At 45.2% G+C, this 18,983-nt stretch overlaps 1 protein-coding gene across 1 annotated transcript in view; it reads right to left on the reverse strand.

The window, feature by feature from the left end:
- Window positions 1–18,983, reverse strand: part of LOC126267020 (nephrin-like) — a 191,922-nt gene that overhangs the window by 58,598 nt on the left and 114,341 nt on the right. Inside the window, exons 8-10 of the mRNA XM_049971793.1 lie at window positions 12,036–12,154; window positions 4,835–4,988; window positions 3,100–3,399 (exon numbers count right to left, since the gene is read on the reverse strand). Of these exons, the coding sequence (XP_049827750.1) occupies window positions 3,100–3,399; window positions 4,835–4,988; window positions 12,036–12,154 (573 nt within the window). The remainder of the gene's footprint in view (window positions 1–3,099; window positions 3,400–4,834; window positions 4,989–12,035; window positions 12,155–18,983) is intronic.

Raw genomic sequence — 18,983 nt, forward strand, 5'->3', positions numbered from 1 at the left:
AAGTTATGATTGTCGGAAGGACAGACTCAGCATACAGGAAAGTCAAAACTACCTTTGGTGACATTAAAAGCAACGGTGGTAACATTAAGAGTGGAACGGGAATTCCACTGTTAAATGCACAGGAGAGAGCAGATAGGTGGAAAGAATACATTGAAAGCCTCTATGAGGATGAAGATTTGTCTGATGTGATAGAAGAAGAAACAGGAGTCGATTTAGAAGAGATTGGGGATCCAGTATTAGAATCGGGATTTAAAAGAGCTTTGGAGGACTTACGGTCAAATAAGGCAGAAGGGATAGATAACATTTCATCAGAATTTCTAAAATCTTTAGGGGAAATGGCAACAAAACGACTATTCACGTTGGTGTGTAGAATGTATGAGTCTGGCGACATACCATCTGACTTTCGGAAAAGCATCATCCACACAATTCCGAAGACAGCAAGAGCTGACAAGCTCATGCATCGAAGTTGCTTACAAGAATAATATACAGAAGAATGGAAAAGAAAATTGAGAATGCGCTACAAGACGATCAGTTTGGCTTTAGGAAAAGTAAAGGCACGAGAGAGGCAATTCTGACGATACGGCTAATAATGGAAGCAAGGCTAAAGAAAAATCAAGACACGTTCATAGGATTTGTCGACCAAAAGCGTTCGACAATATAAAATTGTGAAAGCTGTTCGAGATTTTGAAAAAAGTTGGGGTAAGCTATTGGGAGAGAGAGGTCATATACAATATGTACAACAACCAAGAGGGAATAATAAGAGTGGACGATCAAGAACGAAGTGCTCGTATTAAGAAAGGTGTAAGACAAGGCTCTAGTCTTTCGCCCCTACTCTTCAATGATCCATCTCCCAATAATGGAAATAAAAGAAAGTTTCAGAAGTGGAATTAAAATACAAGGTGAAAGGATATCAATGATACGATTCGCTGATGACTTTGCTATCCTGAGTGAAAGTGAAGAAGAATTTAATGATCTGCTGAACGGAATGAACAGTCTAATGAGTACACAGTATGGTTTGAGATTAAATCGGAGAAAGACGAAGGTAATGAGGAGTAGTAGAAATGAGAACAGCGAGAAACTCAACATCAGGATTGATGGTCACGAAGTCAATGAAGTTAAGGAATTCTGCTACCTAGGCAGTAAAATAACCAATGACGGAAGGAGCAAGGAAGACATCAAAAGCAGACTCGCTATGGCAGAAAAGGCATTTCTGGCCAAGAGAAGTCTACTAATATCAAATACCGGCCTAAATCTGAGGAAGAAATTTCTGAGGATGTACGTCTGGAGAACAGCATTGTATGGTAGTGAAACATGACTGTGGGAAAACCGGAACAGAAGAGAACCGAAGCATTTGACATGTGGTGCTATAGAAGAATGTTGAAAATTAGGTGAACTGATAAGGTAAGGAATGAGGAGGTTCTACGCAGAATCGGAGAGGAAAGGAATATGTGGAAAACACTGTTAAGGAGAAGGGACAGGATGATAGGACATCTGTTAAGACATGAAGGAATGACTTCCATGGTACTAGAGGGAGCTGTAGAGGGCAAAAACTGTAGAGGAAGACAGAGATTGGAATACGTCAAGCAAATAATTGAGGACGTAGGTTGCAAGTGCTACTCTGAGATGAAGAGGTTAGCACAGGAAAGGAATACGTGGCGGGCCGCATAAAATCAGTCAGTAGACTGATGACAAAAAAAAGACATGATGCATTGCCATCCACATTAATTGGATCGTGGTTTGGGAACATGAAGTCCATGAATGAGTGCAGATGGAAATAAGCGTTTAGCGTCATTGGCCGGGATTCCCCATGTGGGGCAGGTCCAGCCCCCGTGGTGCAGGTCTTATTATATTCGACACCATATTGGGCTACCTGCGCGCCGGATGAGGATGAAATAATGAGGAAGACAGCACAACACCCAGTCCTTGAGCGGAGAAAATCCACGACTCAGCCAGGTATAGAACCCGGGCCTGTAGGACGGCAATCCATCACGCTGACCACACAGCTATCGGGGGGGACAATGGTTGCAGATGGTCTCCAAGTAACCAAACATTACACTTTTCAGTAAACTATCGGTTTAGTTGTACCAAAGGTCCCAGATCGCACCATTATGGCGTCACCACCAGGCCTCATGGTGCCTTATTGAATACCTGGTTCCATGACTTCGTGGGGTCGAGGCCATCAGCTCTTACCAACTGAAATCAGGGCGCATCCAACAAGACCACAGTTATTCAGTCGTCTGGGGTCTAACCAGTGTGGTTACAAGCCCAGGAGATGCACTATAGTTGACGCCGTACTGTTAGTAAAGGCACTAACGTGGATCGTCTGCTGCCATAGCCCACTGATGCCAAATTTCGCCGCAGTGTCCTAACGGATACGTTCGTCCTACGTCCCACACTGATCTCTGCCGATATTTCACCCACCATTTCTTGTCTGTTAGCGCTGGCAACTGTACACAAACGCCGCTGCTCGAGTTCGTTAAGTGAAGGCCGTCGGCCATTCTGCAGTCCGTGGTGAGAGGCAACCCGTGAAATTTGAGTTCTCGGTACACTGTTGACGCTGTCGTTCTGGGAGTATTGAATTACCCAACGATTACCTACAGATCTAGCAAAAACTACCATCCCGCGTTCTTCAAAATGTTGGAAAGTGTGTGAAATCTTATAGGACTTAACTGCTAAGCTTACACACTACTTAACCAAAATAACCCTAAGAAACGATGCACACACCCATGCCCGAGGGAGGTTTCGAACCTCCGCCGGGACAAGCAGCACAGTACATGACCACAGCGCTCGAGACCGCTCGGCTAATCCCGCGTTGCTCCCGCGTTCTAACTCCATTAAATCCCGTAGTGTGGCCGCAATTACGTCGGAAGTCTTTTCACATCGATCACCTTGAGTGCAATTGATAGCTCCGCCAATGCATTGCCCAAACCTTGAGTACGCGATACTACCGGTATCCCATGGCCATCTCAGTGCAATCTAATGATTGAAGATTTGCGTCTTATTTGGTGGCGAGTTACAGGTGAAATTCCCACCGATTTTTCTTAACGATTAGTCCGTAAGTCCGGATTATCTACACTTTAGGTCTATCAGTGCGAGTACCTGCTGGGACGATGTGGAAGACGCAGGGCTGCTTCTGGCGGCCGGCGGCGTTGGTGGCCCAGCAGAAAGCGGAGCCGTAGTCAGTTTCTGTGACGGGGGCGTAGGTGAGCTGCGAGGAGCGGCCCGAGGAGGTGAACCTGGTGGCCGGGACGTCGACGGTCTCGGCGCTGCCGTTGAACGCCCAGCGGAAGCCGTCCTGCGCCGGTGGTGGGAAGGCGTCCACTTCGCACAGCACGCGCGCCTCCTCGTGGCGCGCCACGGCGTACAGGCTGCGCTGGCCGGGCCGGCACACTGGGGCGACTGCGGCAGCCACCAAGCACTAGCCGTCTAACACCTGCTACACCGTCTCTAAAGGCCACTACAGAATTACACTTTACAATTTCTTCCTCAATTATTGTAGATGATTCTAACGTTTCTTTTATTCGCTTATTTCAGAATTGCTAAAGCTTCGTCACACGAGACAAGGCACTTACCATTCACGTCCACTCGTTCGGTCATTGAAACTCACGCAAGACAGTGCTATCGGAACAGGGGAAGAGCCGGGTAACGTGATTTGCACCCTCAGCGCTCCCCAGCAGTCTTTGTCAGCTCTACACTATTACGACAGAGGTCATGGGATACCTACCAGTGTCGTGTCGAACCTCCTTTTGCCCTATGTAGTGCAGCAACTCTTCGTGGCATGGACTTAACAAGTTGTCGGGAATCCCTTGCAGAAATACTGAGCAATGCTGCCTCCATAGCCATCCATAATTGCAGAAGTGTTACCGATTCCTGATTTTTCACTCGAACTGACCACTCGATTATGTCCCATAAATGTTCGACGTGATTCTACTACTTCTCGCACTACGTCCCTCGCACCTACCATCTCCTTTCCCAACAGCCTCTTCCCTACCTTTCCCCTCACACTAAAGCGTTTCCCAGCCCAGTCCTTCACTGCCCTCTCTTCATCCTTCTGTTTTACTCTCAATTTCTTTCTCTCCTTTCATTTTTCTCTTCCTCTCCCATAATCTCGCTACCAAGTTCCCTCTCTGTCTCTCCCTACATCCCCATCTCAAAATAAACATGCACCCACTCATCCCCCTCCCACAGATACACACACACACACACACAAACACACACACACACACACACACACACACACACACACACACACACACACACACACACACTCACACACACACACACACAAACTCTCTCTCTCTCTCTCTCTCTCTCTCTCTCTCTCTCTCTCTCTCTCTCTCTCACTCACTGACTCACTTCCTCACTCTCTCACTCTCCCTGTCTATATTAGTTGCAGAGAAGAAAGAAAGTAGGGTCACTACTGTGATTACGTAGGCTTTCCCGGCGTAATAAGTCATGAAAGTCTCTTCGGGTTTGCTGCCGGATAATAAAATCACCTTGACTCGATATTTCGGCTATCCAACTGGTCGCCACCTTCAGTAAAATGCTGCTTCTGCTGATGAGGCCCGCTGAGAACTGAGCGGGACTCATCAAAAGAAGCAGCATTTTCCTGAAGATGGCGACCAGTTGGATCGCCGAAATATCGAGTCAAGTTGATTTTAGGATCCGGCAGCAAACCCGAAGAGACTTTCAGGGTCACTATTGTCGTTAAATGAAATCAACTCTTCCCATAATTACTCTCAAGTATGTAAGTTGTGGTCATCTCTGTCTCATCGAACATGAGTGCAGGAGGCAGCAGTAGCAGGTAGCGTAATGGCGTGGCAGTACTACTCACACATGACTCGCAGGTCGACCTCCAGACTCTGGCCGTCGCCCTCGACGTTGGAGGCGACGCACGAGTAGCCGCCGGCCGCCGCCCTCGTCACCGAGCGCAGCGCCAGGGCTTCCCCCATCACAGTCACGTCCTCGCTGTCTTCCAGCTCCAGGTCCTGCGCACCCCGCCGTGGGCTTCCATCAGACATGTATGCAATCACCACAAGTGACGTTTCAGCCAATACAGTACGAAGCCTTGGTATAGTCTGTCTCACCACATACGTTTCTCTCAAAATGGCTGTGCAATTTTTGTGTGGTACAAGTATGAAAGTCTTTACAACTGCGGCCAGAGAAAAGGGACAGACAGCTGCAATAAGCCTGTGAGACACCGCCTACAGGCCAGTCCTCTGAACTAAAACAGTTGATAATTCTTCCGGGTTATATGGCCGTGGTCCATGGAATACTTCTATTCCTAACGTTTCGTCCAATACTACGTTGGACATCCTCAGAGGTTAGGCTGGTTCTGTTGAGTCCTGCCGGCAGGACTCAACAGGACCAGCCATAACTCTGAGGATGGTCAAAGCAGTATAGGACGAAACGTTAGGAATAGAAGTATTCCATGGACCACGGCCATATAATCCGGAAGAATTATCAACAACAGTACCATCCAGTCGTGAAAGCCTTCATTGTATGATTAAAACTGCCAGCCCAACAGGCGTCTATCTATACAAAAGAAACTAAATAATTCCTACTATACGAAGCGACTGCTATTCCTTCGTGTTTCCTAACAAAGTAGCGCTGGACGGCAATGATGGTGGACGATTTGGTGTTCATACAGCCCTTCCAGCCGTTGATAACAACGTTACTACTTCTTCAACTAACTGCACAGTTACATGTGCAGGCTGGAAAACTGGATTGAGATGTCAGTCTACAGGCAATGTGATTCATTAATATCATAGTGCTCTTTGAGATAACAACACTTGGAAAGTCCGCATGCAAAGAATACCACGGATATAACGCACAAGCGCCAAACTCTTTCAGATAAAGCTCATCAACGCTAGCAGAAATAGCGTACAGGCAAACTGTGGGTCGGGCGTTTGAGGTGTCAGCGTTTGCAAGTGGTGAGTTGCTTTGGTGCCATCTCTGGGTGAAATGCCGTTATTAACAAAAAAAATTGTCCAAATGCCTCAGAGCACCGTGGGATTTAACTTCTGAGCTCATCAGTCCCCAAAACCTACAACTACTTAAACCTAATTAACCTAAGGACATCACACACATCCATGCCCGAGGCAGGATTCGAACCTGCGACAGTGGCGGTAGCGTGGTTCCAGACTGTAGCGAATAGAACCACTCGGCCACACTAGCCGGCCGTTGTTAACCCCGTATTGTTTCCAGCCGACTACGTGATAACGTATATGAGGGTAATGTGTTAACCCCAGCAGCAGAAACGAACCGTGGACACAATCCTTAACATCACTTCGTGTCAAACAATATGACATTTCAACAAGTCACACTGTGATACTCAAAAGCATGCATTTGCGTAACAGGGGGACGCTTACTGCAGGAATTATCTCAGAATCGGGAGAGACTTAAGCTCAACAGACCTAGTACGGATCTGGGTAACCCCCCCCCCCCCCCCCCCGAGTGATCTAGCATTGGTACCCACTTCAAGCCGGTGACTAACACGGTGAAGGTGCAATGAGGAGTTTCCGGAATGTAACACCTGGCGGTAAACATCTGGATAACGTAACCACTGTGGACTGTTATAATGGACTGCCGGAGTACGTCGACAAGCCTATATGTTACCCTTGTACTAAATTAAACCAAAAACTTAATCAATAATTAGGTGCCGCCACGCTAGAAGCCAAAATGTAGTGAAAACAAAAAGAAATTGATAGACTGTATGCAAATGTCCCCGTGCTTGGAGACGAAACGAAATAAATCAATTATAAGTCATGACCAGAAACATTTATGTCATTACAAGCTGACAAACCCGGAATTACCGAGTATTCATTTTGTCAATTTTCTGGCCGTGCGGTTCTAGGCGCTACAGTCCGGAGCCGCGTGACAGCTACGGTCGCAGGTTCGAATCCTGCCTCGGACATGTATGTGTGTGATGTGCTTAGGTTAGTTAGGTTTAAGATGTTCTAACTTCCAGGAGATTGATGGCCACAGCAGATAAGTCCCATAGTGCTCAGAGCCATTTTATATCAACTTTCTATCAGAAATGGAAACAAACACTGAACTGTGTTTATAGTGGACTATCGAAAAAAATGCCATTTCCATGTATTCGTGAGAACACCTTCGAGATTGTGAAACAGTCGCGTAAAGAAATGAGTAGGAATGTATAAGTACAGTACCGAATACGTTTCTGTATTCTGGGTGCAGCTTCTTCGGGTGCCTACCACAAGATTTTCTAAACGTCTCTATGGAAACGCCTTTTCATACCTTTATAGACGGTTACTGTTTTCGCCTACAGTCATTTGCGTTTCCCAGTTCAAATACACTCCTGGAAATTGAAATAAGAACACCGTGAATTCATTGCCCCAGGAAGGGGAAACTTTATTGACACATTCCTGGGGTCAGATACATCGCATGATCACACTGACAGAACCACAGGCACATAGACACAGGCAACAGAGCATGCACAATGTCGGCACTAGTACAGTGTATATCCACCTTTCGCAGCAATGCAGGCTGCTGTTCTCCTATGGAGACGATCGTAGAGATGCTGGATGTAGTCCTGTGGAATGGCTTGCCATGCCATTTCCACCTGGCGCCTCAGTTGGACCAGTGTTCGTGCTAGGCGTGCAGACCGCGTGAGACGACGCTTCATCCACTCCCAAACATGCTCAATGGGGGACAGATCCGGAGATCTTGCTGGCCAGGGTAGTTGACTTACACCTTCTAGAGCACGTTGGGTGGCACAGGATACATGCGGACGTGCATTGTCCTGTTGGAACAGCAAGTTCCCTTGCCGGTCTAGGAATGGTAGAACAATGGGTTCGATGACGGTTTGGATGTACCGTGCACTATTCAGTGTCCCCTCGATGATCACAAGAGGTGTACGGCCAGTGTAGGAGATCGCTCTCCACACCATGATGCCGGGTGTTGGCCCTGTGTGCCTCGGTCGTATGCAGTCCTGATTGTGGCGCTCACCTGCACGGCGCCAAACACGCATACGAGCATCATTGGCACCAAGGCCGAAGCGACTCTCATCGCTGAAGACGACACGTCTCCATTCGTCCCTCCATTCACGCCTGTCGCGACACCACTGGAGGCGGGCTGCACGATGTTGGGGCGTGAGCGGAAGACGGCCTAACGGTGTGCGGGACCGTAGCCCAGCTTCATGGAGACGGTTGCGAATGGTCCTCGCCGATACCCCAGGAGCAACAGTGTCCCTAATTTGCTGGGAAGTGGCGGTGCGGTCCCCTACGGCACTGCGTAGGATCCTACGGTCTTGGCGTGCATCCGTGCGTCGCTGCGGTCCGGTCCCAGGTCAACGGTCACGTGCACCTTCCGCCGACCACTGGCGACAACATCGATGTTCTGTGGAGACCTCACGCCCCACGTGTTGAGCAATTCGGCGGTACGTCCACCCGGCCTCCCGCATGCCCACTATACGCCCTCGCTCAAAGTCCGTCAACTACACATACGGTTCACGTCCACGCTGTCGCGGCATGCTACCAGTGTTAAAGACTGCGATGGAGCTCCGTATGCCACGGCAAACTGGCTGACACTGACGGCGGCGGTGCACAAATGCTGCGCAGTTAGCGCCATTCGACGGCCAACACCGCGGTTCCTGGTGTGTCCGCTGTGCCGTGCGTGTGATCATTGCTTGTACAGCCCTCTCGCAGTATCCAGAGCAAGTATGGTGGGTCTGACACACCGGTGTCAATGTGTTCTTTTTTCCATTTCCAGGAGTGTATGTAAAAGTCACTGCCAGATGTCAGCGATTTCCTCACGGTAACTCGAATCTCTTAGTAGTATGGAATACACACACACACACACACACACACACACACACATACATACATACTTCCGTTTTTATAATACGTATGGATTATTATTACTATTATTATTATTATTTATCAGCTTGACAAAGTGACATTACGGATATAACTTCAAGGCCGAGATAGCTGGACGTTGGCACAACTCAGTAATTGGGGAAGTAGAAAGGAAGGGATTAACCACCAGCACGTGATGGAGCCGGCGTGAGTTAAAGGCATGAGTGGCTGATGTGATGTTGTCACGGTGTATCGATCTCTTCTAGTTTTGTGTGGCTCATGGTGACTGCTTTCAATTTTTCCATCTTCCGAGTCCCAAAGTATTCAGGACGTACTCTGGCCACTTAGACTCCTTCTTTCTTCCGCTGTTTGGCAACCGGCCTAATGCAGATAGAGAACTACCCGGCAGCTGGCGCAGTGTTATTTTTTGCACGCAAGGCGTCTATTGTCTGCAGTGATAGGTCGTGGAGGTGGCGTCAACGTAATACCTGGTACCTGAGGTCAGACTAGGAAATCGCAGTCAGATGTTAAATGTTTCAAGCATCAGATTGCAAGAAGGACGCATCCTACTCGCAGTCTGAAATGTTGATCGCTACTTGAAAGTCGTGCCTGCAGAAGGCAAATTCCGAACCAACAGCAAGAAAATCACTCAGAGTGATGCCTCACTGATCCGAAATTTCATAACAAACTGTAAATGTGTCGCAGACTTGAACGACGAATCTGTGACCTTTATCTAGCCAAGCATCTACCACCACCTACCCTCACAGCTTTACTTCCGCCTGTACGTCATCATCTATCTTCCAGACTTCACAGAAGTTCTCCTGCAACCTTGCAAGACTAACACTCAAAGGAAAAAGTTATTGCGGAGACAAGGCATAGACACACCGGGAAGGGCGTTTCCAGAATGAATTTTCAGTCTACAGGGGAGTGTGCGCTGATTGCAAACTATCGGGAATTTGCTGGACCGTGTGGCCTTTGCCTATCAAGTCCCGGTCTGGCACACAGTTTTTATCTGTTTTTCTTTTCTTTCATACATCTGAGTGGTTTGATGCGGTCCGCCACGAATTCCTCTCCTGTGCCAACCTCGACATCTCAGAGTAGCACTTGCACCCTACATCCTCAATTATTTGCTGGATGTATTCCAGTCTCTGCCTTGCCTTACAGTTTCTACCCACTTCAGTTCCCTCTAGTACCGTGGAGGTTAACACTTGATCTCTTAATACATCCATTGCCTTCCTGCCCCTTCTTCTTGACAGTGCTTTTCACATCTTTCTTTCTCCTCCGATTCTGCAGAGAACCTCCTCATTCCCTATCTTATCAATACAGCTAGTTTTCAACATTCTTCTGTAGCACTAGATATCAAGTGCTTCTATCCTCATCTGCTCCGGTTTCTTCACAGCCTATGTTTCACTACGGTAGACTGTTATGCTCCAAACGTACATACTCTGAAATTTCTTCCACAAATTAAGGCTTATGTTTGATATTAGTAGATTTCTCTTGGCCAGGAATGGCCTTTTGCCAGTGATCATCCACTTTTTATGTCCTCCTTACTCGGTCTATCGTAGGTTATTTTGGTGGCTTAGTAAGACAATTCTTTAAATTCATCTCTTTCCTGATCACCAATCCTTAAGTTTCCTCCCTGATCTCATTCCTGCTGTTTCACTTTACTTTGCTCTCTTCGATTTACTCTCAAACCGTAATCTGTACTCATTAAACTATTGTTCAACACACCTTGAAATTCTTCTTCACTTGCATTGACGATAGCCATGTCATCAGCTAGTCTTATCTTTGATATCCTTCCACCTTCAATTTTAATCCCACTCTTGAATCTTTCATTTATTTTCGTCATTGCTTCTTCGACGTATCTATTGATCCAGCAGATGGGAAAGGCCACTCAGACTTCATTGGTATTCACAGATTGCTTTCACTAATTTCTCATTCCGCACTCAGCGATCTTCCACCTGAATCATCGAGTCCTCTTCTCACCCCACTTACTGCTCTGCGTCCTCATTGACTACTCTCAGTCACGGTCAGTCCACTCTCTTGGCTGCCAGCTGCTCAACAATTTTGTTCATTTTCTGTCACTCTGTCCTCAATTTCCCATGGTAACTTGTTCGTCGTTAATGACCTTAGTGTGCAATCTCGCGGCTGCAGTCTTCGTACAGGGTAACAAAATTTCCAACACTAAGAGTGCGGACGTCCATGAACACCAAACGGGACTGATATGGGAAATACAGTATCGATTTCACGCTACCTCCATTTTGTAGGACATCAAGCGTTTGCTGCTGCTTCCCTAGTGGATTGCATTCCAGATTTTCTGTGAAGTGCGCCAAGAAAAAAATGGTTCAAATGGCTCTGAGCACAATGGGACTTAACTTCTGAGGTCATCAGTCCCCTAAAACTTAGAACTACGTAAACCAACCTAACCTAAGGACATCACACACATCCACACCTGAGGCGGGATTCGAACCTGCGACCGTACCGGTCGCGCGGTTCCAGACTGTAGCGCCGAGAACCACTAGGCCACTCCGGCCGGCGAAGAGCACCAAGAAGTTCTTGAAGTGCGTATCTGCATTCATGAGTTATAGAAATGACTGATATCCAACAAACCCAGATGTTTGTGGCAGGAATGGCTGCAAGCCTTTGCTAAAACACCCCTGGGCCAGACTCGTCTCCCGCCTTTTGTAATGTCCGTGAGACCATCACAAATCGCGGTGAACTTAGTGTAATTATTGTCTTTCAATAAAAGTGTCATTTGTGTTTGTCGCATTGCATATTTCTTCCATTTATCTAATGTACTACATTGTAGCAGTTCATTCTAAGTATGATCCAAGTTTCCTCGAGCTGTGTTTCTTAGCAGTGACACATCAAGCGGAAGGTACTTTCGTTTAAGTCGTGCACACCAGTTTATTTAGTAGTGCGATATTTAAACGTGTACCAACGCTACTGGCACACCTAACAAATGAATGTTATCGCACTTTAGATTAATATATACGTAACTGTAATGCACCTGATAATGTCTGCACACCGACAAAATGTGTCTCGCTAATAAATATTACTGAAAAGGGACTGATACAGTAAAAATTACTCCACTGATTTATAATACAGTAGCTGAACTCAGCCAGTTCCGTGCAACTCGGGTACTTTAAATTTTTAGTTCATTAATCGAGAAAGTCGGGTAATTTGTAAGAGGATGAGAAAATGCAGTAAACTTACGTCTTTCCTCCAAGTGATCTTGTACGCCGCTGGGTTGGCTGTGACTTCGCAGTGCAGCAGAATATCTGCTCCCTCGTGCACCACCTCTGAATCCACGTGAACTCGCGCCAATGGAGCGTCTGGAAACACACGAGAACTCAATCATTATTCCGAGTCAATGCAGAAGTGAAATTATTCAATGTAGAACCTAATAGAGAATAATCTACCGCTAAATTCTAGTAGTCTGAAGTACCGGATGTACCTACAAAGTAACGGGACAGATGGTGTCACAGAGTAAGTACGCATGCGCCAAAGATGAACAACGAACAGCTGTGATGGCGCCTTCTCAGTTGAATACGGCATCTCTGGTGCCTGCAGACCAATCAGGATGGACGTGATCTTCATTTGTTAAGAGTGTGGTCTCACCGCCAGACACCATACTTGCTAGGTGGTAGCCGCGGTCCGTTAGTATACGTCGGACCCGCGTGTCGCCACTATCAGTGATTGCAGACCGAGCGCCGCCACACGGCAGGTCTAGTCTAGAGAGACTCTCTAGCAGTCGCCCCAGTTGTACAGGCGACTTTGCTAACGATGGTTCACTGTCCACATGCCCTCCCACTAGCAGAGACGACAGTTTAGCACAGCCTTCAGCTACGTCATTTAGTACGACCTAGCAAGGCGCCATATTCAGTTACTACTACTATCTTCAAGAATGTATTCTGAACAGATAATATTGTGAATCATGTACCGTCAAGAGCGACGTTCATCATTAATGGAGTAAATTTAAGCATCAAACTAATTAAGTCCACTCTCAGAATTCTCATTCCTTGTCCTGTTCCGGACCTCACGTCAGTATAGTTATTCCCTCCTCACGCCAGCCAGCGTGAACTGAAACGCGTGCACTTTGGCCTCCGCTCGTAACACGGTGTTGGCTCTTCTGCTAACACAAAAAAGACTTGTTATTTTTTGCAGAAAAATGATACGTTTAATACTAGAGCAACGAACTGCCTCGACATTTTACACGGAAATTCAGCTACTGAAACCCCTCTGTTACTAAAAGAAGTGTACAGCGAAGACTGTTTATCAAGGACGCCAGGTTTTGAGTGGTTCAGCCGTTCCCAAGGTGGCCGAGTAGAGGTTGAAGATGACTCATGCCTGCTTCAGAAACCAATGAAAATATTGAAAAAGTGGATAATATGATTCAGTCTCACCGTCGGTTGGGTATTCGAACGACTCCGGTAACTGTGGGTACAGGTAAAGAATGAGTAAGGCACATTTTACATGTTTAGTTTAACTTGAGAAAGCGTGTGCGTAACTGGTGCCGGAAGTTCTCACGGTCGAATATAAAAGAAGTTCGTGAAAAAAAATGTACTGACACGCGAATACCATTGAAATTATCCTAATTTCTTGGAAAGACTGATAACATATGACCAATCTTGTTTTTTTCTCTTATGATCCAGACACTAAGCACCAATCCATTCACCTTAAGGGTCCAACCTTCACGGAAAGCGGAAAAAGCTCTAAGCACCAATCCATTCACCTTAAGGGTCCAACCTTCACAGAAAGCGGAAAAACCTCTAAGCACCAATCCATTCACCTTAAGGGTCCAACCTTCACGGAAAGCGGAAAAAGCTCAAATGGGCAAACTCTGGTTCAAAGCGATGTTGATTTTTTTTTCTCGATATCCATGGAACTGCGTAACTTCACTCGGCTCCTGAATGTCAAAATGTTAATCAACGTTCTCCTTGAGAAAATAAGAACAAAACGACCTGAATTGAGGAAGTAGAATTCATGGGTTCTGCATCAAGAGAACACATCAGCTCATACTGTATTGTCTGTCAAGAGGTTACGAACGAAATACATTATCTCACTGTTTGATGACCCGCTTTATTTCCCTGATCTAGCACCATGTAACTTTTATCTATGCTCCAACGTGAAATCTGAATTAAAGTGAAAGCGATTTTATTCCACCGACACAGTGAAAGTAAAAGCGGCACGCCGACCGTTGTGGCCAAACGGTTCTAGGCGCTTCAGTCCGGACCCGCGGGACTGCTACGGTCGCAGGTTCGAATCCTCCCTCTGGCATGGATATGTGTGATGTCCTTAGGTTAGTTTGGTTTAATTAGTTCTAAGTTATTGGGGACTGATGACCTCAGATGTTAAGTCCCATAGTGCTCAGAGCCATTTGAGCCATAAAAGTGGCACACATCATCTTGGAGTTCACAGAGGAAGTCTTCCAGCACTGTTTCCATGAATGGAAAATTTTCATGGAACGTTGTACAGAATTCGCATGGAAATTAGTACGGTTAGAGGAGGGGAGTATACTGAAGGTGAGAATAACTAAATATGTATGTTTTCGAAAGAAAACGTTTCCAGCAGTAGTCCCGATAATTTATAGCCATACCTCGCGCAGCAGTACTCTTTTCCACTTGGATTCCAAATTGGAGTGAGGGATAACCGATTGTCTATGTTGGTGGTAATCACACTGCAGCCCGCCAGTTATATGCAGTCCAAATCAAGTGTTCTTGTTACCTGACTCGGTGAATTCGGCTGTGAGTTACGTAAAGTTTGCCTCTTACCTCAGGGACAGACTAGTAAGCAAAGCGGCCAGTGTGTGGTTAATGGAAATAAGTGGGGAGAATTCAAAACATGTAGCAAACATATGCGATCGTGAGCAAAACTGTAGTTACTGTTATTAAGTGTTATAAGGTACACAAGCTGCGACATTGTCGCGAATAAACCAGTAGAATAAATTTCCTGTAATTTACGTCCATGATCACAAACTTTTTTTCACACATTACCGGTTTCGGTCTATAATGACCATTTCAGATCTGTATTTTTTTTAACCTTAGTGTTACTGACAACATGACTCGTGCATATGCTGTTATTTACATATATTTGAGGATGCTCGTCCCGATTTTGCGTTGAACATTTGACGATGCCACTATGGCTGCTGTACACTAGGACATTGTTTTGATAAAACACAGATCTGAAGATAATCATTATAGACCGAAACCGGTAATCTGTGAACAAAAAGTTTGTGACCACAGACGTAAATTAAAGGAAATATTATAAGGTACATATCTATGTAGGTTATTCGGCAATAACAGTAGCACTATGGGTTGGTGTGGTAAAGTGGTCAGGACGCTAAAAGTGAGCATTGCATAGTTTTTGCCCTTAACAATGATGCTGCCTGCCAAGAAGTGGTCACACTAGTTTTAAATACTTCGCCACTGTTGCCAATAGTTTTTGCCCTTAACAATGATGCTGCCTGCCAAGAAGTGGTCACACTAGTTTTAAATACTTCGCCACTGTTGCCAATAGTTTTTGCCCTTAACAATGATGCTGCCTGCCAAGAAGTGGTCACACTAGTTTTAAATACTTCGCCACTGTTGCCAATAGTTTTTGCCCTTAACAATGATGCTGCCTGCCAAGAAGTGGTCACACTAGTTTTAAATACTTCGCCACTGTTGCCAATAGTTTTTGCCCTTAACAATGATGCTGCCTGCCAAGAAGTGGTCACACTAGTTTTAAATACTTCGCCACTGTTGCCAATAGTTTTTGCCCTTAACAATGATGCTGCCTGCCAAGAAGTGGTCACACTAGTTTTAAATACTTCGCCACTGTTGCCAATAGTTTTTGCCCTTAACAATGATGCTGCCTGCCAAGAAGTGGTCACACTAGTTTTAAATACTTCGCCACTGTTGCCAATAGTTTTTGCCCTTAACAATGATGCTGCCTGCCAAGAAGTGGTCACACTAGTTTTAAATACTTCGCCACTGTTGCCAATAGTTTTTGCCCTTAACAATGATGCTGCCTGCCAAGAAGTGGTCACACTAGTTTTAAATACTTCGCCACTGTTGCCAATAGTTTTTGCCCTTAACAATGATGCTGCCTGCCAAGAAGTGGTCACACTAGTTTTAAATACTTCGCCACTGTTGCCAATAGTTTTTGCCCTTAACAATGATGCTGCCTGCCAAGAAGTGGTCACACTAGTTTTAAATACTTCGCCACTGTTGCCAATAGTTTTTGCCCTTAACAATGATGCTGCCTGCCAAGAAGTGGTCACACTAGTTTTAAATACTTCGCCACTGTTGCCAATAGTTTTTGCCCTTAACAATGATGCTGCCTGCCAAGAAGTGGTCACACTAGTTTTAAATACTTCGCCACTGTTGCCAATAGTTTTTGCCCTTAACAATGATGCTGCCTGCCAAGAAGTGGTCACACTAGTTTTAAATACTTCGCCACTGTTGCCAATAGTTTTTGCCCTTAACAATGATGCTGCCTGCCAAGAAGTGGTCACACTAGTTTTAAATACTTCGCCACTGTTGCCAATAGTTTTTGCCCTTAACAATGATGCTGCCTGCCAAGAAGTGGTCACACTAGTTTTAAATACTTCGCCACTGTTGCCAATAGTTTTTGCCCTTAACAATGATGCTGCCTGCCAAGAAGTGGTCACACTAGTTTTAAATACTTCGCCACTGTTGCCAATAGTTTTTGCCCTTAACAATGATGCTGCCTGCCAAGAAGTGAACACACTAGTTTTTAATACTTCGCCACTGTTGCCAATAGTTTTTGCCCTTAACAACGATGCTGCCTGCCAAGAAGTGGTCACACTAGTTTTAAATACTTCGCCACTGTTGCCAATAGTTTTTGCCCTTAACAATGATGCTGCCTGCCAAGAAGTGGTCACACTAGTTTTAAATACTTCGCCACTGTTGCCAATAGTTTTTGCCCTTAACAATGATGCTGCCTGCCAAGAAGTGGTCACACTAGTTTTAAATACTTCGCCACTGTTGCCAATAGTTTTTGCCCTTAACAATGATGCTGCCTGCCAAGAAGTGGTCACACTAGTTTTAAATACTTCGCCACTGTTGCCAATAGTTTTTGCCCTTAACAATGATGCTGCCTGCCAAGAAGTGGTCACACTAGTTTTAAATACTTCGCCACTGTTGCCAATAGTTTTTGCCCTTAACAATGATGCTGCCTGCCAAGAAGTGGTCACACTAGTTTTAAATACTTCGCCACTGTTGCCAATAGTTTTTGCCCTTAACAATGATGCTGCCTGCCAAGAAGTGGTCACACTAGTTTTAAATACTTCGCCACTGTTGCCAATAGTTTTTGCCCTTAACAATGATGCTGCCTGCCAAGAAGTGGTCACACTAGTTTTAAATACTTCGCCACTGTTGCCAATAGTTTTTGCCCTTAACAATGATGCTGCCTGCCAAGAAGTGGTCACACTAGTTTTAAATACTTCGCCACTGTTGCCAATAGTTTTTGCCCTTAACAATGATGCTGCCTGCCAAGAAGTGGTCACACTAGTTTTAAATACTTCGCCACTGTTGCCAATAGTTTTTGCCCTTAACAATGATGCTGCCTGCCAAGAAGTGGTCACACTAGTTTTAAATACTTCGCCACTGTTGCCAATAGTTTTTGCCCTTAACAATGATGCTGCCTGCCAAGAAGTGGTCACACTAGTTTTAAATACTTCGCCACTGTTGCCAATAGTTTTTGCCCTTAACAATGATGCTGCCTGCCAAGAAGTGGTCACACTAGTTTTAAATACTTCGCCACTGTTGCCAATAGTTTTTGCCCTTAACAATGATGCTGCCTGCCAAGAAGTGGTCACACTAGTTTTAAATACTTCGCCACTGTTGCCAATAGTTTTTGCCCTTAACAATGATGCTGCCTGCCAAGAAGTGGTCACACTAGTTTTAAATACTTCGCCACTGTTGCCAATAGTTTTTGCCCTTAACAATGATGCTGCCTGCCAAGAAGTGGTCACACTAGTTTTAAATACTTCGCCACTGTTGCCAATAGTTTTTGCCCTTAACAATGATGCTGCCTGCCAAGAAGTGGTCACACTAGTTTTAAATACTTCGCCACTGTTGCCAATAGTTTTCACCCTTAACAATGATGCTGTCTGCCAAGAAGAGGTAACAATAGTTTTAATATACTTCGCCTCTGTTGGCAATGAGATCGACAGAGGAAGGTTGTTCCCCAATTTTTTAGTAAGATATTTACTCTTTTTGAGTTGTATGATGTAAGGTATGTCGTTTATGTCATTCTTTTATTAAATTACTTGTATGGAGAGCAGTAATTTATTATAATATCAGTCTTTAAATAAATTGCTTTGGCATACACATGTAGTTCCTTGTTAATTCGTTCAATGTGATAGAGTCTTATGTGGATCACTAATGCCGGTATGGCGTCCGATCCACACTACTCGTCGGGAAAAGTGGCCAATAAGAGTTAGTCACTTCCAAAAGGACACATAATACAACAGGTGCAACTGAGTTCTGAAACCTCTGATACATAAAGCCATTCCCTGTCAATATTTCGAATTAACGAAGTTACATTATTTAAAACCGTCTCTTCTGTAATATTTGGTCTGCCACGAAAATCCAGTTGAAGTCTGTCTGTTCAGCCGCATGATATTCGTTCAAATACTGGCGCTTGAAAACGCCTAGAAATGTGCCCGGGAATCAGAAAAACAAATAGGTAGGGAAACGTGGTCACTGTTTAAGCCTTCAGAACAATGCATCTAGTTCCTACATAGTATATTATTTTCATTTAAAAACGTTTGGTGAAATACATTGTAAATTACAGGGTGTTTCAAAAATGACCGGTATATTTGAAACGGTTATACAAACTAAACTAGCAGCGATACAAATACACCGTTTGTTGCAATATGCTTGGGACGACAGTACGTTTTCAGGCAGACAAACTTTCGAAATTACAGTAGTTACAATTGTCAACAACAGATGGCGCTGCGGTCTGGGAAACTCTATAGTACGATATTTTCCACATATCCACCATGCGTAGCAATAATATGGCGTAGTCTCTGAATGAAATTACCGGAAACCTTTGACAACGTGTCTGGCGGAATGGCTTCACATGCAGATGAGATGTACTGCTTCAGCTGCTCAATTGTTTCTTGATTCTGGCGGTACACCTGGTCTTTCAAGT

Source organism: Schistocerca gregaria, chromosome 4 (genome assembly GCF_023897955.1).
Source record: "Schistocerca gregaria isolate iqSchGreg1 chromosome 4, iqSchGreg1.2, whole genome shotgun sequence".
Taxonomy (NCBI): domain Eukaryota; kingdom Metazoa; phylum Arthropoda; class Insecta; order Orthoptera; family Acrididae; genus Schistocerca; species Schistocerca gregaria.